This window comes from Aythya marila (genome assembly GCF_965140915.1).
Source record: "Aythya marila genome assembly, chromosome: 1".
Lineage (NCBI taxonomy): Eukaryota > Metazoa > Chordata > Aves > Anseriformes > Anatidae > Aythya > Aythya marila.
The window spans coordinates 89,742,552-89,765,932 of record NC_139042.1 but is presented as its reverse complement, the minus strand read 5'-3'; the positions used below and the strand labels follow the sequence as shown (position 1 = coordinate 89,765,932).

General features: G+C 49.7%; 1 protein-coding gene across 18 annotated transcripts; it reads right to left on the bottom strand.

Annotated features, from left to right (window-relative positions):
* Positions 1–985: 985 nt before the first annotated feature.
* On the bottom strand, positions 986–12,811 carry NYX (nyctalopin). 18 transcript variants are annotated; one of them, XM_082760103.1, is made up of 9 exons: positions 12,203–12,811; positions 11,831–12,025; positions 10,781–10,942; positions 8,572–9,788; positions 8,188–8,257; positions 7,355–7,452; positions 6,911–7,214; positions 4,319–4,459; positions 986–3,383 (listed from the first exon to the last, which is right to left on the bottom strand). In XM_082760103.1, exons 7-9 carry the CDS (start codon positions 7,005–7,007, stop codon positions 1,984–1,986), a joined length of 1,638 nt encoding a protein of 545 aa, XP_082616229.1. In that variant the 5' UTR covers positions 7,008–7,214; positions 7,355–7,452; positions 8,188–8,257; positions 8,572–9,788; positions 10,781–10,942; positions 11,831–12,025; positions 12,203–12,811; the 3' UTR covers positions 986–1,983. The 18 variants fall into 18 exon arrangements, with proteins under 18 accessions (XP_082616229.1, XP_082616242.1, XP_082616241.1 ...); XM_082760116.1 differs by having other exon boundaries at positions 8,188–9,788; XM_082760115.1 differs by having other exon boundaries at positions 7,355–8,257.
* Positions 12,812–23,381: the final 10,570 nt, after the last annotated feature.

Sequence of the window (23,381 nt, the reverse complement as noted above, 5' to 3'; positions counted from 1 at the left end):
AACTTGAAGGCCATGCTGTAGCCATTACTCAGTAAAACAATCTTCAGCTTTGATGTATTTCAGCACAGAGAATGAAAGCGTGGGTTATAAAAACTCGTTAGGCATCCATCCTATGGGAAGTGAAATATGACCTTTTGTGCCCAGTGCCCTACCATCTGTGTCAAACCTATTGATAAACCTTTCCTGACAGGATGAAATACTGCTCCTGCAAAGGCATCCTTAACATAATGCGCCTCTACAGCATTTGGCTGCACTGGGTTTGAAAAACAACCTTTTATAATACACAGATGAATTTAGCATTTAAGAAGATTAATGGATTCATAAATAGCCTGGAAATCCAAACTCATTGAATTTAGTTCACGGAGCAGGTCAAATAGGCATTTATCAAACCATCTGGCATCTTTCTTCACTGGAGGAAAAAATGTGGCCTAGCTACAGATAGCTTGGGGAGCCACCACAACAAGGAATACGTGTTTTTCTCCATACTTAGAAATTGCTGGTGCTAATGATAAAGCAGTAGATCTTTTTGGACAGGGTGCTGCCCACCAAACCCAGCTGCTCACACGAACATGTCCTGAAGCCAGTGGAGATGCGGCCTTTTTGGTGACAAAATGCACGGGCACAGCTTGATGGGGGGAAAAAAGGAGGGAGAGAGGATTCCATGTTTCACGAAGCAGCTGCTCCACCAGATTAGGAATGTGTGGTCATTTTGTGAAGGGGCAGGGACTGGGGGGGGCTAGGCTGGACCTGCCATGCACCAGCTTCTCACCCACAGACGCTGGGTTAAATAGCATTCATGGGCTTGCTGTGGCCCTTTTTGCTCTCAGCAGGCAAATAAAACTTGCTGCGAGTCAGAAACGGCTGACACCTGGGACTGCTAGACCATGGGGGCTTTCAACGCCTCTGGAGCATGTTGAATTGTTCATGAAAAGGTGAGGATGGGGGGGGGGGAAGTGTGTGTGGGGTGTTAAGGAAATTTTTGAAAGGGTTGTTTTAATTCATTTCCGGTTTTATTCTCATTTCATGACATTTTAGCCATAATAAAGGATTGTATATGTCATATAGTTTCATATGAACGTGTACACCACAGTATGGTAAGCTACGTATAAGGATTTAATTAATTAAAATATCACACAGGTGTATTTCTATATAGTCTCTTTGTTTTTAAAGCATTGCTACTTAACACAGATGTAAGCACTGCCACTTTCTAAGTCAACATTTCTGTTCTTTGGGCTGCGATAAACACCTTGCCATTTGCTCTAGACTATTAAAGGGGCATTTTTGTGTACCCACTGAGCCTTCAAACAGAATTCTGGAGTAATTCAAGGATGTCAGAATAAAACCTTTTTGAGCAACTAATTTATTTTTGAGAGAAAAACATCAAATTGTTTTGTTCATGTGCTCTAATACAGAAAATATAAATCCTTCTGGTCAGAGTAGCAGCTTTCATTAAAGATTTCAATGACAAAGCATATAAGATGTCATATAAAAGAAAATGACAGCATGGTTGGTTAGCATTGTGTAATATGACATGCCATGTGATATACATTGGTGGTAGAAATGTAAAATATTTCCTACAGCCTGGCTGCATTCACCATATTCTGCTCCAGTTGTCAGGCCATGAAATAATCTATGAATAAAAACAATATACTCCTTGAAACAATAAATTTGTTGATAAAGAAGAACACATTTGAAACAGTCATTAATGAGTACGCCGCTGTGTTGAAATAGCTTTTCCTCTGAGACTTTTGATGAAAACGTGTCTCTCTGGTTTTCCTGCAGATGTGCCAGGGTAGCAGGGGGAGAAAGGATAAAAACCCCATCTGAGGTCTCAGCCAACACGCTGTCCTCACCCCAGACCCTCCCCAGGTGCCGTTCTCCTTTTTGCAAGAGATGGCATAGCAGCCCCAGGTGGTGCCCAGGGCTAGGCAGGGACAGGGACTAAATGCTTAAGCAGGACCCATGCTCCAGGCAGCCCTTGGACTACTTGCTCCGGAAAACAACAACCGTAAGAAGTGCTGGGAGCTGAAAAGAGAAGGAGGCGGCTTTGCGGCCACCTTCCCCTGCCCCAGCAGAAGCCCCATCAGCCAGCCCATCCAGCTGCGTGGCGTTACTGAAGACCTCGGTGGTGTTTGACACCTCTTCAGGAAGGCCCATCTGGAGCAAGAGTTTAGAGATAAGGCTGTTGAACTTGCTCTCCGTGGTGGAGAAAGGCTCTCCGCTTGGGGTCGGGCTGTCGGACGTGATGTTTAGCTCCACCGGGTCGAGGCAGTACCCTTCTGGCGATCTGTCATAGAGCACGTCCATCAGGTCCATCCCAGCTACCGAGGATGGGGAGGCACAGGGGATGTCCCTGACGAGCCCGTAGCTCTCCATCCACTCCTTCAGCCACTCGATGCGGCAGTCGCACTCCCAGGGGTTGCGGAAGAGGTACAGCCGCCCCAAGAAGTACACGGGCTGGAAGACAGAAAAGGGCAGGGTCGTCAGGTTGTTGCTGTTCAGGTGCAAGGAGACCAGGCTGGTGAGGTTCTCGAAAGCCCCCTCCTCGATGTAGTTGATCCTGTTGCGGTCCAGGTACAGGACCTCCAGCTCCACCAGGTCCCGGAACCAGGTGTTGGAAACGTTCCTGAGGAAATTCCCCCCCAGGTTGAGCATTTTCAGGCACCTCAGGCCGTCAAAGGAGTTTTCTGGAAGCTCACTGATCAGGTTGTCGTTCAGGTACAGGTACTCCATCTTCCGGCAGCCTTGAAAAGCTCGCTCATGGATGACATTTATCCTGTTGTCCTGCAGGTTCAGGTATTTCAGCTTGATCAGGCCCTGCAGGGAGTTGTAGGCTACCGCCTCGATCCTGTTTCTCTCCAGGTAGACGTGGGTCAGGTTCTCCATGCCCCTGATGGCACCCGGGATCCTTCGGAAGTTGTTCTGGAAGCAGAGGAGCTCCTGCAGGGCGGGCAGCTCGATGAAGATCCTGTCCGGGATGTTGAAGAGGTTGCAGTCCGCCAGGTCCAGCTTGACCAGCCTCCTGAGGGCGGTGAAAGTCCGCGTGTGGAGGTAGCGGATGTACTCGTTGTGGGCCATCTTCAGCTCCGTCAGGCTGGGCAGCCCCTTGAAAGCCCCCGGGGTGATGAAGGAGATGTTGTTGTGGTTGAGGGACAGCGACTTGAGGGAAGGCAACGTCCCGAAGGCCCTCTCGGCGAGGAACTTGATGCTGTTTTTATCCAGGTTGATGGAGGAGGCTTCGCAAGGGAACTCGCTGGGGATCTGCCCCAGCCCGGCACGGTCACAGAGGACGGAGCAGCTCCGCTCCTGGGTGCACACACAGCTGGCCGGGCAGGCCCGCACGCAGGCCCACACCGCGTGGGCACGGGGCACCCAGAGGATCACTGCCAGAGAGGGGCACGCCGACCCCGTGGAGGTGTGGGAGGAGAGAAAGGGGAGAGAGAAACATCGTTAGTAAATGTGTTAGGTGTGAGAGAAGATTGTGCTGTCCCTGCCTCCCTTCCAGCCAGGCTAATTGTCACCCGCCACTCATGTGTCCACGCTGATCAAGAAGCCCTTGTAAGCAATTCCTAGACATCTGCTGGTGGTTTATAAACCCTCTGAGAAAGGGTCAGGTCCCTACACCATCCTTTCTGAAGAGTTTCTCTCCCTAAGGGGGGGAATCATCTAGACTGGATGGAACAGGCTGCCCAGACAGGTTGTGGGGTCTCCTCCTTGGAGATCTTCAAAAGCCACTTGGACACGGTCCTGTGGCATGGACGGCCTGCTGTGGGTGGCCCTGCTTGAGCAGGGCTTGGAGCACTGACCTCTGAGGGTCTTTTCCAACCACAGGCACTCTGTGATTCTGTGACCACATCCCCCTGACTGGTCACCAAAAGCTGATGGGACAGGGTTTGGCCAGGGGAGCTGGCCGAGATGCTTTGAAGGCCATCAGCTGTGTGTGGGTTGTGGTGTTTCTGTGTGGGGAAGGGAGGAGGGCAGTGCATGCTTGTCCCAGCAGCGGGCAGGGGAGATCAGTTAGTTCCCTGGGGCAAGTCAATATTCATGCTTTTTGCTTCTTTCTTTTCTTTGTTCATAAATCTAGTGTTTTTCCACCAAAACCATGAGCTGGTGCAGCACTGTAAGTGGAACTGTCAGCTGCTAAGGATGCTGTACAGCATTTAAAAACAGATTCCTGCTACGTTTCAGTAGACAGACACGAGGAAAGACAAATTCAGGAGTATCGTTCAGATGCTTTCTTAGTGATCTCATCACAAATGAGATGCTCTGCACCCTCCAGCACAGTTTCTACTGTTCTGCCAATTCTCTAGACAGTCACCACAGTGTCTTAGGCTTGATGGGATCAGCCACTTCATCATTTTATCAGCATGACACCTGGGAGGTGTGTGGGTGCTGTGGTTTCTTTTCAAGTTAGTCCCAAGCAGGCAGATGTCCAACAAGGAAGAGAAGGTGAAAGCTCCTGGGGACAAATCAGAGAAGAACGAAAGGAATAGGAGACATCAGCCTGCTTTGACAGGCTTTTTTTTTTGGGGGGGGGGGTGGAAACACCTAGGCAACCAGGTGCCTAAGACATAAATTCGTTAGAGAGCAGGAACAGAAAACAGATCTCGTTTTGTAACTGCTCTCAAAGGCACATCCTACCTGCTCCTCGCTGTCACACCAGCAACCTCTCCATGCAGTCATTAGCAGGAAACAGTGGTACAGCTTCTGCATGATTTTGCTGCTGCTGCTGTTCGCTGGCTCCCACACAGGCACAACCCTTTCATACTTTTTACCATCTTTACCACCAGCCAGCTTTATTAACAGCATTGCTGGGACCACAGGAGCTCTGCCACGTGCTTGGTGAGCCCCAGGGGCCGAAGGGCAAGGAAGGGGCTTTCCCCCACGCTCTGGCTTGCTGTCTGGAGGGGTGCTCCCGGCAGCAGGACCACCTCTCCCTACTGCTGTGCAGCACAGTGATTGCTCACTACAGCTGTGTTCCTGAGGGGATTCTTATTAAGCCAGACCTGTGAGGCGATGTGCCAGGCAGGCTCAGCAAACATTAATCTATTATTATTTTCGCAGCACCTAGGGCTTTAGTGCACGGACCAGATGACACTTTGAACCGTGTTTGCTCTGCCCTTCCTCCACCTTTTCTGAAAGCAACACGTGTGGTATGGCGCTTGTGAGTTTGCAGTGCCTGTGGCTTCTTCAGGCATGAGACCTGTGAAACCTGCCGCCTCGCAGGTCCCCGCTGACGGCATGTCAACTCAGCAGCGTCCCAGCCTGGGTCTGCTTGAACTGTCCCAGCCACTGAGCATGGAAAGCAGATCTAAATATGTGGAGGGAGCAACCCAGAAGGCCTTTAGCTCTGGCCTCTGTTGAAATTTGGGTCTCACCAAGCCTGGCGATGCTATCATGACTGGAGAATTAGCAAAACTTGATCTTGAGAATAGACAACAGTGAAGGACTTTGAGAGATGGAAAGGATTTTATGCAGGTTGTCATTGCTTGATTGCTTGTTCATATGATCTTCTCCTTTCTCCTGACCCCTTCTACTTATTCCTCAGCTGCAGCTAAAGGAAAGTTCCCCTCGTGCAGGGCCCTAGGTAGGCAATAAATGTAGATCCTAAGGCCAAGAGAGGGGACAACAAACCTCAGATGGCTCTGTCTTTGCACAAGGGCCTTGTCTTTGGCTGCCCTTTGCACCATTCCATGTTGTTGCGTGCAAACAGGGGCATGTGTTGGTTTTGATGCACAGTTACATAAACTGAGGTCCAGACAGATTAAGGATTTGCCTGTTCACAAACATTTGGCTGCAAGTGGCTGTCTGGAAACAACTGATGGAAGTACTGCTTCTGGAGCGAGAGCCTTTCACAGGCTCAGGATGACATCCAGCGGGGCTTATGTGCACAGGCTGTCCTACAGGTGAGGCTGTCCCAGGCAAGCTCAATGTTTACATTGAGCCACACTACATCTGCCCCAATCTCAGTCATGTCTCTGGCCTTTGGAGCAGACCTCCCCCAGCAGCTATGTGCACTGTGTGCAGTGTAGAAGTGAACAAAATTCTCTCCTTCCACTCCCTGTTTGCTCTCTGATCGATTGATAAAGAAAAAGTGTGCACCCAAGCCGTTTTCCAGCCTGTTCTCTTTATGCACGAGGTATATTAGAGCTAAATCTAGGCCTTCTCGTGGCATTTCACAGCACAGGTTTAAGATGTCTATCTACAAACATAACTCTTCGCACTGTGCAGAACACAGAAAGCAAGCCCTTGAGGACCAGCCAACTAGAAAACACCCCCCTGCAACAGGAGCTCAGAGGAGCCCCTTGGCAGTGACTTTTTGTGTCATTCTCCCTCTTTCTCTTGCAAAGGAAATCTACCCAAATCCTCTGTCTGAACCCCACCAAACCCTCGGGCAAAGCTGCCGGTTGGAGCACAGGAGACCAGGTCTCCACTGTTGTTCAGATCTCCTCTGACCAACACAGCATGAAACATTCCTGCCTTGCCTTTCTTATTCTTTCCCCCAAAAGGATGCTCTTCGCTTTTAACACCGTGGCAGGCAGGGCAGCAGCTGGACAGTGCCTCCAGTTCATTGGCACAGATGTGTGCAGATGAGATGTGTGTTTAAAAAAAAAAAAAAAGGTGAAATATAGCATTAAGGTAAAAAATATTGGTGAGATTAAGGAATAAACAAAATTCCACCCAGGGATGATCTCTTTTGCTCTTTTACATAATATACTAATTCGGTATTTGAAAGGAAGAGTGAGAGACTAAAAAAAATATAATTGCAGAGATTGTAGAGGGATGAAGAGACAATGATTGCAGTAATTGAGTATCTAACCTACACCTTTCAGAACAATCTGTCTAACCCGCTACTGGGTAATGCAGAATAAGAGTACTACTCACCATTTAGAATGATGGCAAACATTACCTTGATTATTCACTAGTGGCATTTCAGGTCTGGCAGGCAAACGTGAGGGATCTAAAAGCACACGGGAAGCGCTGAGGCAGGTTTCAGCCTCTGTCATTTGCCTGCATCATTGTCCCACGGCAAGGTCTATGCTTAGAAAAAGGATCCTCTCACACACGGTTTTGAATCGATGCGGTCCCCAGCAATCCGCGCCCGCCTTCCTTCCACCACCGAGCTTCTGAGCGATTCCTGCAGCTTTTTGCTGATCTTTTTCACGAGCTGGTCCACATCCTGCCCGCCAGCTGTGCCAAGGGTGTGCTCCTACCTGAGGTGGGAACAGATCGCCAATGGTCAGGGACTGGCTGCCTCCCCAGGCAAGAAGTGCTGGCGCAGAGCATCGCCAGACTAGCACTGAGCAGCCCAAATGAAAATTCCCAGCAGAAAGCACCTAGATGCCTCACTTACCTGGCCAGGCTGTGGCTGTGTCCTCCCTCTTGCTCACAAGGCTGCCATTAGCTGCACGGGTCTGCCTCGGGAAAGTTGGCATTTTTTTTTCTCGCAAGCTATCATTTAATGGCAGGAAAATCCTCAGTATCAGAGGGGGATTAGTGGAGATGGAAGAATATGTCTGTCCTCTAAAGCTCCAGAAGCAAAACAGGGATTGCAGACAAACTCCCCCCGCCCAACTACACTCCCCCCACCATAAAAAAAAATAATAAACCAGGCCAGAACTGGATGCCTGCCATTCAAACAGCATTACCCAAAGCCATTACTCCACTGCCTATTAGATAATGGCCAAGGGGGTGGGAGTGGAGGGTGCAGCCTAAATGTGATTATATTTGGGGGCAAGCACAGGCTTACGGTTGCAATTAATTGAGCTTTCCAAATAGGATGTCGGTGAGCTTTGCTCCTAAAGGAGGGGAAAAGGGACAGCAAACACAGGGAGCTTGCATGGTGTATGTGGCCCTGAGAATAACACTGCCCCATCGAAGGGAGCATTTTGCTTGTGGAGTTGCAGCTGGTGTGTGGAAATCGTCAGGACAGGTTTGGTACGTGGCAGCGTTTCAGCATTCAGGAGGTGAATTGTTTTTTAAAGCCTTTTCTGGCAGAATGATGACAGTCTCTGCGGAGAGTGGGGGCTGAGTGAGTGAGTTATCTCAGCCTCCCATGCCTCAGGTAATTGCGTTCAACATGTCAAAGGGAAAAATGGCTCTAGTCTTTATTTCCAAGTGAATTATTCTGCTTATTTTTTTTTCTTTCTTTTCTTTTTTTTTCCTTCCCCTCGGGAAATGGAATACCTGATTAATTTGTGCTTGATACAGCAGGAAAGATTCGCCTGTGGACCAGCCTGCTGCTGCCTGGCTCTTCCTGCAAATTAAAGCAGCCAGCTGCATTATTTTGGCTTTGTCTTGGCTTTCCCTCAGTCTTAAGGCATCTGGCTGGCACCTCTCTAAAGTGACCTGCATCTAACCAGCATCCGAACAGGCTGGTGCTGCGGGGCAGGCTGGAGGGAAGGGGCTGACCCACACAGCACTGAGTTTATCCGAAGGAAGCGTGCCTATGGGGTGCTGAGTTGGGGCTCGCGTGCCTCTCCCCACCACCTGCAGGTCCACCCCCATCCTGCCCACTTGCTCTACACCCTGCTGACTGCACTCCGGAGGAAAGAGATTTGCAAAGCCCACCTGGGTGCGTTGCAGTCACCGCCACTGAGACGAAGCTGCTGGAGACCTCGTGGGGACAAAAGTGCCACGGGCTGGGCACTCACCAGCTGGTGTATTCCCTTTAGGTCCTGGTTCTCGTGAGAATAGCAGGAAATCACAACCTGTCTGCTTGCAGAAAGCAGATTGTGAGGGGAGAAGCTTTAGTCCTGTCTCCTTTTTCCCCACAATGCGGACAAGCAGTGGAGGCAGTGGGTCAGCAGGGAGGGTATGCTGGGCTCGGGGGCAACCTGGTGTGTGAGCCATCAGCAGCTCCCCAGGGGCTGGACCTGCTGTTTGGTTTGCAAAACAGCAACAAATCTGCTTGTCACAAGCAAGGAGGGGCTGCTCTGTACCAGGTAAGCAGAGTTTTGCTGCGATGTGCACGCTCTCCTGTGCCTCCCTGCTCTTCTTCCACAACAGGCAATGGGGACTAGCAGGTCCTGGGGGCTCGAGGGAGCTGTTAAACTGAGAGCTGCGTGCACCTCAGCAGTCACATCTAGGGGTGACAGTGGCAGGATGTTGCAAAATCAGCAGCCCCGGCAGCAATGCTGCAGAAGCACCTGGAGGCAGCAGCACCTGCAGCAGCCCACGTGCTGCCCCGTGCTGATAGCAGCAGCTCCGAGGATGGCAGCAGCACATTTCCATGTGTCACCGACCCTCACGAGCCCACGCATGCCTCTCGACCACAGCACTGAGAAGATGCGACCGCCTCGGCGCAAGCAAAGTTGGGGAGGCTGCTGTGGGGAGCACTGAGGTCTCCATTTCTGGGAAACTCTCTGGCTGTGGGCAGCCAGCTGGCCAGCAAGCATTGCTGTGTGAGCAGGGCCCCAGAGGAGTGTCAAGCTCACCACCACGGTGCCTTCTGCCAGCCCTTGCAGCTCCAGCTTCATTTTCTGACCACTCGTGGTGCCGAAATGAGATGGCAACGTGAGAAAGAGGTCTGGTGAGAAGTTTCCAGTCTGCTCAGGCAGAAAAGCTTGTCTACCGAGGGGTAGATAAAAGAGGCTTGTGTTTGAAAAAAAAAAAAGAAAGAAAAAAAAAGAAAACAACTCGGGCTTTAAACCACACCTTGACATTTGTCAGAGCGTGACTCAGGGCTGGTTGGTGAGGGCTTGGGGCTGGGAGCAGCCCTCACTGCTGCCCCTCTGCCCCGCCAATGCTTTGCCACCAAGCGCTCCTCCTCATGAGCTGTGCTGCCACTGGGAAGAAAAAGAAGAAGTAAATAATGTCTTCATCTGATCTTCTGGTGAAAGAATTAAAGAATCTGGAGAATAAAAGACTTTGGGGCATGACCCGGAGGAGTCCACTCCGCTCAGGCAGCACATGCCGGCTGGCCGCCCTGGCTCAGCTCCGTGGGCACACCTCGCAGGGCCAGCCCCCTCACTCCTCCACGTGTTTCGCTTGAAAACTTCACGTAGGTTAAGGGTTTAGCCGTGCTCCCCACCAGCAAGCACTGCTGCTGGTTACACAGGCCGCTGGCCACCACCTGCGGTCCCTGCGTCACCACCGGTGGCACCAGGGCCCTGTGTCCCCTCACCCGACCCCGGCCTCGGTTTCCTGCGCAGCTGGGTGCCCGCTTCCCTCTTCCCATGGCAGCAGCTGTCCTGCACACCCCAACAGCCTTAGGAAGAAATCCCGAATTGTATAATCCCTGCTGGTGCTTCCTGAGGCCCTTCGGGGAACCGTTCGTGCTGCTGCAGCCCTACCAACACTCCTCATCGCTGTGGGGTCGGAGGGACTTGCATGGAGACCTTCCATCCATTTCAGCCATAAACCCGCCTCACCCCAAAGACCAGTTCGGTGCTTTTAGCCCCCAGTTCACACCAGCAGCCTCTGCTGAGTGACCTCGTCTTCCCCCTGGGCAGGCATTACAGGCCAAAGCACAGCCCGCTGTATGGTTTCTCCTTCACTGGGCTGGCCTGGGCTTCCATGCTGAGCCCCAACCTGCGTCCCCACACGGGCAGAGCTGCACCACAGCCATACCCTGTGGTGGGAGCAGAGACCCAGGAGCCTGGAGCCAGCAGTACGAGCGTCTTGTGAAAGGGAACAGCACACTCTAGAGTAGGGAGTTTGAAGCAAACGCAGCGCACCGCAAACCACAGGCTAGGGCACCGTCAGACAGCCCAAACCCCCGCCGACAGCGCAGTGACACCTCAGGCTGACCGCAGACAAAGCAAAGAGCTTTTCTTACCCCGGGGACAGACCGTGGCTCCATCAAGGTCAACACCCCCACACTGCCTGGTGCGAGGGTTTGCTGATGGCATCCTGGCCACAGCAGCTCATGGGGTCTCTCCCAGCCCGTCCGTCTGAGCCGGTTTCATGTCCTGCTCGTGCTCATCAACCATGGCACTTCCTACAAGGCAGGAGCAGCCATAGGTACCCACCCACCCTCGAAGCAAGCTCCCACCTCCTGTCACAGTACTGCAGCACAGGGAGAACATCGCTGGGGTTATGGGGACGCTCCCTCCCATACCCAGAGCAGCCCTGGGGAGAGAGAGGGAATCTGGCTCTCTGTTAACCAAAGCTGAGGGCTTGAATCTGCATCTCCCACCTCTCCACTCCGAGTCTTGGCCTCGACTACATTTCTTTTTCCTCAAGCCGGCTGGCCATACTCAGATGTTTAATTTCAGGGACAAATGGTTGCTGGTAAAACTTGACCCGGGGCCGGGCTGCTGCTGTCTTCCCCTGCTTCTGCCTTCGAGCAGCTGCTGCTCGTGTCCCACAGGCAGACAGGGAGATGGCACGGCCAGCAGTGCCAGATCCAGCCAGCCTGCCCTATTTCCTGTAGGGATGGCACGTAGGGATGCAGGGCCTGCGGTCCTGGGCTCAAGCAGCTTGTCCTGGCTGCCCTGCCCCAGCCCTGCAGGGTCATTTCTGTCCTGTGTGACAAGCCCAGAGATGCTTTTCTCTTGCTCAGCTCCTTGGGCTGCACTTTCCCCAGGCTGCCAGCAGCTTTCAGTTCCTTGTTAGCCGATGGAAACGCTTCACCATTCCCTCGCGGCTGGCAAGTCCATCCATCTTCATAAAGCCGCTTCCACAGCCCTGCAAACACCTTTTGGAATAGCCTCTCTACAGCCAACCCACAGCGTGCGATATGTTATTGAAGCCAACAGCCCCCCCAGGCCTCGGCAGGCAGGTTATTTACCTCCTGGTGATTAACATCTCCCACCAACGTGGCAGGATCAGTGCTGCCTCCTCCCCCTCGTACAGCACAGACATCTGGGGCTTGTTCACCACTTACCTGGCCCCACATCAGGAGCCTGCTCTGCAGCCAGCTCAGGTGCTTGGTGGGAGCAAAGCAGAAGCTCTCCTGGGCCATGGCACCATGCTGCAAGGTAATTTGTGCTCTGCTCGCTGTCCTACTTCCCCACCGGACTACTGCTTCTGAGCCCCAGGTAACATGGGGCACCCCATCACACAAAGCACTCGTCGTTACCTGTTAATTGATACACAAGGATAATTTTGTTGTCTAACCTAGGTGCCGGCAGATAGGAAAGAAGCCAATCACCTATGCAGAAGTGAACTTCAACAGCGTAATCATCAGCACACTAAGCAGACGGTTAGCACAGTTTGCACTTGCAGGTGATCTGGAAGATTTGTTAAATGAACTTACCATGCCTTCCCAAGCATATAATCAAAATGGAAACGCATTCACCGAATAATCGAGCCCCAGATCGAGAACTTGGCTGAAAACACAGCAGGAGAACTCACTAAAAGCTTTTCATCGTGGCCGAGTCCTCCCTCAGCCACGCACACACCTTTCACCCCCTCCTAGGCAAGGAACTAGCACGAGGAAGCCTGCAGCAGTGACAGCTTCCTGCAGGGGTGCTGAGCAGGTAAGCTGCGTGCAGAACCACTGAGAAAGGCTGGCCCGTGGGCGAGGGACAGAGAAAGTCGGGCAGCCCAAACTTCTCCTTGCTCTTGTCAGAAAAGCTGTGCTAGCACCAGCTGCGCTTTAGCAACAAGTGTGTTGCAACAAGTTGCTGGCGCTACCGTGCCCGCTCTGCGTTGTAACAGAGAACATCTGCTGCGCGAGGACGGTGGGAAACAGCAGACACTGAGGAGGTGAACACCACGCAGAAGAGGCAGGGGAACGTACAGGCTGCAGAACCGCATCGCTCAAGCGGAGCCGTGAGAAAGGTGAAGGGAGCGCTAGACGTGCAGCATTAAAAATAAATCACACCAGGGCTCTGCAAGACACCGCAGCCCTCAAAAAAACAAAAAAACAAAAAAACAAAAAAACAAAAAAAAAAAAAACAAAAAAAAAAGAAAAGATTCTACACAGAATTTTTTACTATGGTTATTGGTTCCTTTTGATTTCGGCAGAGCTTTCACACTTCTCCTCTGAGAAGTTGTGCCGGGGATGCACATGGAGCATGTGCGGGTGCAGGTGTGGGATGGGGAAGTGGCACCGTGCCTGGCACTGCTTGGCTGCACCCACCTGCATCCTAGTGCCTCACAGGGCAGGACAGCAGAGTGAAGGACCACCAAGGGCCACCAAAGGCCATCTCCTTTCCTGTCCCCACTCCTATGCCACAGATGGGTGGAGGAAACCCAGGAGATCAGGGAGCCTGGTCCTGTCCTGGGGTCACCTCGTGAGGAAAGCCAGGATCATTTAATCTCCCACGACGTTCCCACACATCTCCTGAACTCATAATTTGTCTCCTTGCTCCCTTGGCAGGTGACAGCACACTTTTGCAGCTCACCACTGCAGGGTTTGAGGCAGCAGCCGCATCCCAAGCTCCTGAAGCAACTCAGCTCACAGCCCTGGCCACGCATCCCTGCACCCCGCAGGACACCCAAAAAACATCCTCACCCTCCTTGGTGCTTGGTGAGCACTGCCAGAAGCTGTTTGGGTGCATTTGGTGGCAGTCACCCACACTCTCCACTGTCAGAGCAATGGGTGCGAGCTGGGAAAGATAGGAAATCTTGCTGCTTGGGACTGCCACTATGATTTTTAGTGGTGCATTCTGAAAGTTGCAAAATAACGAGTAGGTTGTGGAACTGATGAATTAAAAAACTTAAAACTATGCTCCAAGCAGCCCTGGGCTTTGTACTGGCCAGCAGCAGAGGCGAGGTTTTTGCTTTCCGTGGTGTGGGGAGAGGCAAACCCACAGCCCGCCATCCTCTGAAGTGCCCTAACAGCAGGCAGCTGCAGACTGGCGTGGATCAGAAGAGGACTGTCACCCCCTCCTGTCGAAACCGTGACACTGTGCTGCACGATTCACAGATACTGCCAGGAGGTTTCTGCGTGGCAGAAATGCACCGAAATAGCAGCGGGGCTCTTGCAAACACGTCCAGGGGGGTGTGGCGGTGGGGGAAGCGTTGCCTTCTGTTTCCTGGACAGCTTCTGCATTTTGCACAGTACCATCCTATGAATAAAATGCAGAAGCACCCTCCGGAGCAGAGAGCAGACCCCAGGAAAAACTCCCCGTGCACCATGCACCGAAAGTTCCCCTTGCAGCCAGCCCTGGCCACATGCAGCCCCCTCAGGTCCAGCCTGCCTGGCTTGACAGACACTCAAACAGATTAAAAAAATAAGCAAATAAAACCTCAAGGTCCACAGTCAGTGGGCACCAGTGGAGCAGGAGCTGCAAAGGTGAAAGTTTCGTGCTGTAAATAATCTCTGGTTTGGGTACTCACGTCCCTATGGCAGCTCCCAGGTGGGTGGGAAGGACCCAGCAGGATGGGGAAGGGGCAGCATCTCTAGGAGCCCCCCCAGCACCACTGCCATCGTGCAGGTGGCATGGGAGGCAGCAAGATCAACAGAAACCCCGACCGAGAGATGAAGAGGCAGTTTTGGAGCAAATCTGACACGAGGCAAGAAAGCTCAGTCAGGGCCAAATTGAAAATTAACAGGTAATTAGTCTCTAATGTGAGCTAATCGTGTCTAGGGGAGGACTTAATTAAACGGGGGAATTAAATCACCAAGAACGTGCGGAGTGGCCGCTCCTGATGGGATTCGGCTAATGAGCCGATAATCACATCGGCTGCGTTTTGTTTCCTTCTCTGGACGCAGGAGGCAGGGAGCCGGGGAGCGAGCACTGCCAGGACGCCTGCACCTTACGCTCGGTCTCGGGATAAAATCCCTAATAAAATCCCACCTGCCCGGTGCCCCCGGGTGCGGGCACGGCACCCTCATTTCTGTCCAATTAGCCAGTGGGGGGTGTTTATGGCAGTGTCATGCTCCTCTGACAGCTCCGTGCCAGCTGCAGGAAGAGAAACGCTATCCAGCCCCGCAGAGCCGCGCGGGCAGCCACCGCCTGACCTGCCGCGAAGCCTGCCAGCACCAAAATAACTTCTCAGAAACACGCGGACACGTCTGAACAGGCAGGGTGTGCCAGGACTGGATCAGCACTTTGCATCACAGGGGTTGTGGCGCCCGCGATCTGGCCTGAAGAGCCCTAAATTTGGATCTGCTTGGATTTGCTGGATCTTCAAACCGGTGCCCGAGCTCACCTTTCAGCTCTGACATCCCCTTACACCGCCGCGTGCCAAAGCCCGCAGCAACCCTCCTGGATGGAAAAACCCCAGGCACTCCAGGGCAGTGACTAACTTGTGGCACCTCTGATGGGATGACTTGTAATGGGAGAGGCTCTGAAAGTGAAATAAGGCCAAATCCGGGTGGAACTGAGGAGAGCAGTTAAATTACCTAACCAGCGCACAGGCTTGTGTTTTTCCACACGCGAACGGAGGCTGAAGGAGGCAAATCAGAAGCTTACAGCCCCCTCAGCAAGTGAAAATCACTCCTGCTGAATTATAAAAAGCCTCTCCGAGTGGTGTCAGGATTTTCCCTGATGCTGCGTTTGCTTGCCCGTGGTAACACAACCTGACGGCTCGGAGAAATTTTGCAGTTTGTGCCTGAGCGGTGGTGATAATAAAAAAAAAGCCAAACAAGAAAGCTGCCAGTCTGTGTTAGCGAGTTCACATTACAGAACAAAATATTCCCTCCTGGAACACGCTGGGCCTTATGCAGATTCAACTTCGCTGGGTGACGCAAATGCTGTAAAAACAACTCTGAGTCATAGAATAAAATCACATAATTCCCCCAAGCCAAATAAGGACAAAATTCAGCCCACACAGCCCTGACTTCCCACTTTCTTGGTAGTAATAACTTTGTTTACCATCCCCTTCTAAGCAATACCACCTCCCTTGCTCTCGTGGCAAGTCTGGTTGCCTATCACTCGAGCCTATAGCCTGTGTAAATATTGGTATTGGTACTGTAAACACCAAAGTCCTGCCCCAGTATCTGCATGGCCTAATGCAAAGCCTGCTGCACCCACGTTGGGATTAACTTTGCTAATTGGTATGAAGTCTTTACGAGGAATCTGGAAGACGTTCTCCCAGGCTGTCTGCATTTTTATTTCATTTTTTCACCAGAAGTCTGTTTGCAGCCAGTCAGAGCCAGGCTCGGATATCTTGTAAACGTAACACAGCATTACACAAGCAGCACTTAGTGCTCTTAGCCTTTAGGATGTGTTTCCATTTCCTAATACAACTAAATATACTGTTTCACCACCAGATTTCCTGCGCACCATATTGAGCGCAGCCTCATGCAAAGAGTCCTGCAGCTTGTAAACAAAGCCTTCAGACCCGGTCTGGAGGTGGTGCCAATCACAACCACTTTACTGCTGTCATTTTGCATCAGCAACCGCGGGGCTTTCCACGTTGAAACCTTCAGAACATTTTCTTAACAGGGTGGGAGGAGCGGCGGAAGAAGAGCTGCGCATAATAAACAAGATGCAATACAGCTGCAGTGTGTGCGAGCACATTGTTAGATTTATTTTGGGCGTCCTCGATTTTCCTTCTCCCTGACTTGACAGCATTATTCGTGACAGCCGAGTGACTGTGCTGGAAATACAGGTTGTAATGTTCTCATGGTAATGCGCCACAGCTTGATCTAAATGTAAAGCAAATATGAGCCGTTTGTGCCCTTACTAGGTACAACTGCACCTCTTTAGGGTCTGGTTTGGGAGACAGAGTGGCGTACCCTGGCTTTACATTTTGCAAAGCCGAGCCTCTTCAAATGGGCATGAAGATCACGATTTGCCTGTGTGTTGTCACTGTCCAACACCTGTACAAAACACATGTGCCCAGTTCAGGCGTGGAGGCGCTCCCGAAGCCATTAACATAGCAAAGAAAAAACGCTCTGCATTTGGTATTCATACTCCAGAAGGAACGAGCTGTGCCGTGAGCCACCAGCGCTTTAACTCATCCCTTCCCTGCGAGGCTGCAGCTTCAGGCAGCACACACACGCTCACCCAGCTGCACCCACGTGTCGGCTTTTTGTCTGAGCAGCCCTCCTTCCCTCTGCTTCCCCACGCCTAAGCATCATCCAAGTTACCCCTAGTAACTGAATATATTTACTGAACGCAGCTGAGGTCTCCAAGAACACAAGAGACCAAATGCACATTTTACATTTTTCTGTTTGACAGTAACAGTTAGGGACTTGAGGCATGTTTTCCACTTCTGTTTTTTAAATACCGTCAATTCGGTCTGGTTTTAATGCTGTGTTTTTTTTCCAGGAGGATCTACCAGATTTCTGACAGAGGATACATCGTCACCTGTGTGTCACTTGACTAACAAAAAAAAAATAAAGTGATTAATTCAGCCCCTTTAAAACCCCTGTATCATCAAAATTAATGTAGCACAAATGTTTGAGAACTGTTGAAAAAAAAATTACTATTAAAGCTCCATAACTCTTGTCTTTTTGATTAACGAAAAGCAGTTTTACACTTCTGAGGCCTCCCATGCCGTATTCTTAAGAGAGATGAAAAAGGCAGGAAATAGTCTACCTGACATTCCTCATTTGGGGAGAAAAAGAAACACAGTGTTCAGTGTTCCCTTATATATCATAAACTAGCTGAAAAGAAATGACTGAGTTTTCTGCTTTCTCACCAAATTTAATCTACTGATAAGCCTGGAAAACTCAGTGCTTTCACCTGGGACATGAAAAATCCAAGAGAAAGAATAAGCAAACATCTCTAAACAAGCGAAGGGCATTGTTCACACCAAACCATCCCAGCATATTGTCTGTAGTGCTGTATATGAGCTTAAACTGGGGGCCCAGCAGTAACTCCAACTGGGATAAATTACATATATATTTCTCCAATACAGTACTCACTACAGTAACTGCCAAGGAGCTAACAGAAATTTCCTCCAAATACCTTTATTCATCTGACTTAAACTGTCATAAATGCACTGTCATGGGATTTGTGATAAGTGCTGGCTTTTCTTTTTCACTAACAAGAATGACTTAATTGAGATTTATACAAATGGGTTTTGTGGCAAATGGGTAACACGCCTTTGCTGCTCAAATACTTGTTTCTTTACCTGTAAATAGATAAGAATCAAGCATGAAGTTTACAGCCCAGGAAGGTCACTGGAGCACTTTGCCCCTATAAAGCCACATGCAGCCAAATCCTCTTTTAGCTTTGCACGCCTGAGGCTACATAAATAGGAGGTGCCATGTAAACACCAGTCCATCCCTGGGCCAGTGATGGATTTTATGACCTTTGCCTTTCATCTCACATCTCCCGCTTCTCTAACTCACATCAAAAGCAGCGTTTCCATGCCTGAGGTACAGAAGAAGAGCAGAGATGTGCTCACAAACCTGCCAGGGCTGACTCCGGCACCGACCGCATCATTCTGCAGCGGGCACTTGTTGCTCCTCCGGTCAGTCACCAGACCACGGTGCACACAGTTTCCCAGCTGTCATGCTGAATATTTCAAATGGCTGCTTTTTTGCCAAGTCAGAACACATTCACAAACCAAGAGGTCACCTCAGGACAAAGCCCGTCCAGGAAAAAGCCTGTTTCTATTTTGGCACAGCAGCTTGGAGCAAGAGGGTACAGAGCCCAAGTTTGTCACAGCTGGATTCTGCGTGTGGAGGAGGTTTAAAACACAGATTTAGATAGTCCTGGAATTTCCTAAAGCAAATGACACTGTCAAAGCCCACAGGTGATACACTTCAGGGAGATCAGAGGAAAAGCAGGCCTAACAAAGTGCTGTGAAGCATCCTCCCTAAGAAGCTCTCTTATTACCATCAATCTGTATGAATTATAGAGTTAATCCTCCATACTATGTATTTTTACATGTATAGCACTTCAGATAAGAGACTACTCCACTGGATGCTATACAAACATGGGACGAGAGGCTGCAGGACCTCAGTGTTTTCCTGCATGCCACATGGATTTCTTGCTGGCTCACAACTCCGTTGCTGGAGATGGGAGGCAAGTGGAGCACCACAGCATGCTTTTACCTCCTCCCCCCTGAGCGGCACAGGGGAACAGGGAATGGTGGCTGCGGTCAGTCTCTAGCATTTTGTCTCTGCTGCTCCCTCAGGGTCCCTCCCTGCCCCTGCTCCCCGTGGGGTCCCTCCCACGGGATGCCGTCCTTCCCCAGCTGATCCCACATGGGCTGCCCACAGGCAGCAGCTCTTCAAGCACTGCTCCCACACGGCTCCGTCCCACGGGGTCCATCCATCCCCAGCGTCACTCCCCGGCTCAGCTCTGGCCAGCAGCAGGCCCCTTTTGGAGCCAGATGGAGCTGGCTCTGCGCTGACAGGGGGCAGCTGCTGGGCTCTGCTCACAGAGGCCACCCATACAACCTCCCCCCACTGCCAAACCTTGCCACATAAACTCAATACAGTGATGAAAAGGAGGTATATCCCACAAGCGACAAGCTTAGACAAGGGATAAAAAGATGATCTGGAAGAGTTTAGACAGGAGCCCTGTGGGTGTTAAAACTGGGAACAAGGTGAGAGAGAGACGGTGAAACAGATGGAAGAAGTTTGGAGGCTGGGACTGGTGCAGCCCCGTGACTTACACCCCTGTGCACTCTGAGGCCTCAGGTTTCCTCTGACCTGGCTTCATTCCACCAAAATACACAGGAACATGAGTAGCTGCAATACATGTGACACATGCCTCCACATAAAACCATGAACACTGAAACAGAAGAAAGTTTTGAAAGCATTTGAGTGTGCAAAAGCCTTGTCCAAGGCAAACTGAATTATCCCAAGTTAAATGACTCAAAATGGCTTAAATAACCCTCATGCTGGGAAGCAAACCAAGAGATGTCTGAAGTGGGAAGTGATACATAAGGACATTTAAAGTAAAAACGTGGTATGTTGCTCGTGAGGAGGGGGTACTCTGCACAGAAGGCCCAGGAGGGACTCACATCCATCACTCCTTTCTCACAGTATTTCTCTCCCCGGCTCTTGTCAGCACTAATCCAGGACATTTTCTCTACCCACAAAGCTGCTGGAGCACATCCTCCCGCTAGCCCATGGGTGTCAGCAGCCAGCCTGTACCAGTGCCAATGGACGCAGCTGCCACCCCTCCAACCTCCCCCACAAATCGGTGTCTCCAGCATTCCCTGCCTCACCCACCACAACTCACATCCTCACAGATCAGGACGCGCCACTGGGATCTGTCATGTTCTTCCCACATCCTACAAGCAGGCAGAGCCGCAGCTGTGATCTTATTCCCATTTTGCTATTGATGTCAAGGAACAAAGCCTATGCCACAGCTTGCTGCAGGAAGGTTGAGCTGCCTTTTTTTTTTTTTCAAGGCATGAATTTCCCCCAAAGTGGCAGACCCAGAAAAAGGCTGGGTCTTAGAGAAAAAACTGCAAGCGCTAGGATGCTTTGGAAACACTGCCTCCATGCTTGGAAAATTGCTTTGCTAGAGCATTAACCAAGATGTTCTAACTCTAGCAAAGGCCTCAGCAAAATCAGCTTTGTATGGTACACAAAACCACAAAAGAAAAGTCCAAAGTAGAAGAGTCCACTTCAGTTTTCAAGAATCCAATAGAAGTTCTAACTACATTTCTGAGAGCAGGTCAGGGCTATAAATTCGATATCCTCTACAATCCATACACCAAATACAGGGGCTGCTGAGGCTGTATTTTCTAAATTGATGCTAACTTCGTAAAATGAACATAGAAAAAAATACAATGAACAAGATAAAACTGCTGGCAGCCCAGCTGCACCTGCTGCTTGCTGGAGTTCAGCAGCTCACCCCCACATTTTTGTTGTCAGAGAACACCCACTCATGAGCTCTGAAGTTAGAGCATCCGAGTCCGAATCCATGTCACCCCCGTACTGAAATTTCCGGTTATATGACAAAGAAAATGGGGTGGCACATCGATGTGAAATGATGATAGAGCTGGTCAGGAATTCTTCAACAGAACTGTTTCGTGGCTGAAAGAAAATGCTGATTCTTAAAAAAAAGGAAAAAAAAAAAAGGTGTGTAAGATGATGCAATTGTAAGAAGTGGTTCAGAGATGTCAAAATGTCAACCTTGGGCATTTAAAAATAGTGCATTTTGAGAACTCGATTTAGAAAGAAAGGCACGTTAATGAGATTTCTAATACAGCGAACAAAAAATAGCCTGAAGTTAACAAACAACCCAAACTTAATATGACATGAAAGATGCTGCTATTTAGATCCTATGTTTTGAATCGGTATGGAGGAAAAAAATTAAAGTTGAAAGATTCCATGTAAAAGGGAAAATGCATCCCATCCAGGTCTAATTTTAAAAATACAGCACACTCTGGTAAAGAAAATTAAACATATCATGCAAATAAAAACTAGCTTCTTCCTTACTTCGGAGGTTATTTAGTCATTGCATTCTGGTATTTTTATACTACTGAAAAAAGCACTAAAAAAAGCATCTCTCAACATACAACTATATCTTCTCCTGAACTGCTAAGAATTCAGATGCTGAATAGCTCATAAAGCTATTTTGGAGGACTACGTGCAAATTTTTACAGCCATATCCATTACGGTTCCACCAGGTAACTGCTCTGGGTTAAAAGAGCTCAACGACCCGGAGGAGCTATGTTTAAATAACCTAAAGTAGTAATTCTGTAAGGAAAAAAGCCTTGAACAGCAATACTCCTGTAGCTCAGACAGAACCTATTACTTACGAGATCCTACCTTAGCCTTGCAAACCCCTCATCTGGAGGCACGGATTTGTCCCCCACAAGTGCACCACAGCTATACCAAGAGAAACGATAGGAAGTTTCTGGCTTTAGAGAAAGCAGGTGGATGTACAAAAATATCCAAACCAAGCAGAGGTTGCAAATGGTGGCTGAAGAGTTTGGGGAAAAAAGGTTTCCCTGGTTCAGAAGGATGAGGGCAGATCTTTGGGACTCTAAGGAAGGCACACTGGTGGGGGGCTAAACCTAGCACAGAACTAATCCCTCACCACAGAGCATCTAGTGATTGCAGAAAGAGAATCACTCAACAGCCAGGGAAGCTGGAAGACTATGTACCACACAAAAATGTGAGCTCTAATTGAATCATCCACCTGGAAACTCATCTCTTATCCCTAAGCACAATATATCTGTGTAATTCTTAGTAAGTCTTTATCTAAACTGCAGCATACAGCGTGAACCTGCCTCCATTTCATGAGTGGTTTTGGCAAAGCATATCTCAAAATCTTGATTAACTCCTTTCAAAATCGCCCAGAGTTTTACAGCAAGAGATATGTCTTATCAAGCAAGGACGTACCACCGAAAACCAGACCAGCGGTCACAGAAAACACCTCCTAACACCTTGATGATCACACAAAGCTCATCTTGCGTGGGGAACTTTTGATTCCCAGGGAGCTGCTGCTACAGGACTGACCACATTTCAAAGGATGGCTGCAGCCTGTTGGCTCCCAGGCTAAGACAGAGGGCCTCACGCTGCTCCCAGCTCCCCACGTCATCACAAAAGGAAATTGGTGTTTGCACAACAAGAGCAACGCGGGGTCACTCGCAGAGAATGCACTGACACTTTGGGCTTCTGGGTTCTGTTTCTAACTCGACCACTGGCCTCTTGCTTGGCTGCTTTGTGCTTATTCCCTGGCAACATTGGCTTTTTTTTTTTTTTTTTTAAAGCATGCTGAGACTTGTGAGAAGCACTGCAGAAGCTCCAGTGGTTGGGGTGGGGCCACCATCTAATTTATCTCTATAAAATAGGCATGTACTCGAGTCCCCTTGGGAATTGCTCCATTTTGTCCCTAAAGCATGTTGCAATTCCACAGAAGTCTAATGATCAGACTTCTCAGCAGTTTAAGGAGCAGGGAGGAGAGGATGTGTCCTTCTTTGGAATGGCTGCTAGGAAAGTCAAGGAAACTTTCAAGTGCATGATTCCACTCTATTGTTAGACCTGCACAACTGAAAACTACAAACACGCAGAGTTGTTTCACCCAGAGAATCCATAGCTTACCTTCTCCAAACACAGATGAATAGAAGAGAGCTGGGAAACCTCAACAACGCGGTGCTCTCTTTCCACGGGCTAGTCCTCAGCTTGGAAGTGCTTTTACATTTCTTCTGAGAACATTTCCCATAACTTGAATCTTATCTCTGACTAAGCTCAGCCCAAATGCGGTAAACAACTTTGATTACAACTCCTGGTCCCCTTAGTTTCTGGCCATTCCTTCTCTGTAAATAGCCCTTTCTAAATGCCTGCTTCCCTTGCTTCAAAGAAATGCTCTCAAACCACATGAACATCTGAGATCTCAAGCACTCAGAAGCAATATTTGCTTTTGCTTAGAGTGCAAGAAGAATTTACAAGAAGGAGACAAAAAAAAAAACAAAGTATACAATGGGAATTGAATTGGAAATAAGAAGTAATTATTTAAAAAATGCTATCTGAAATCTCATTTACTTGTCTTGTTATGCTGTCTCAAGGAATACGCTGAAAAGTCCCATGCTCTTACTAGGCAGATTTTTTTTCAAGCTGAATCCACCCGTAGATTGTTTTTCAAGTAGAAACTAGAAGTCCCAGCTGAGATGACAGA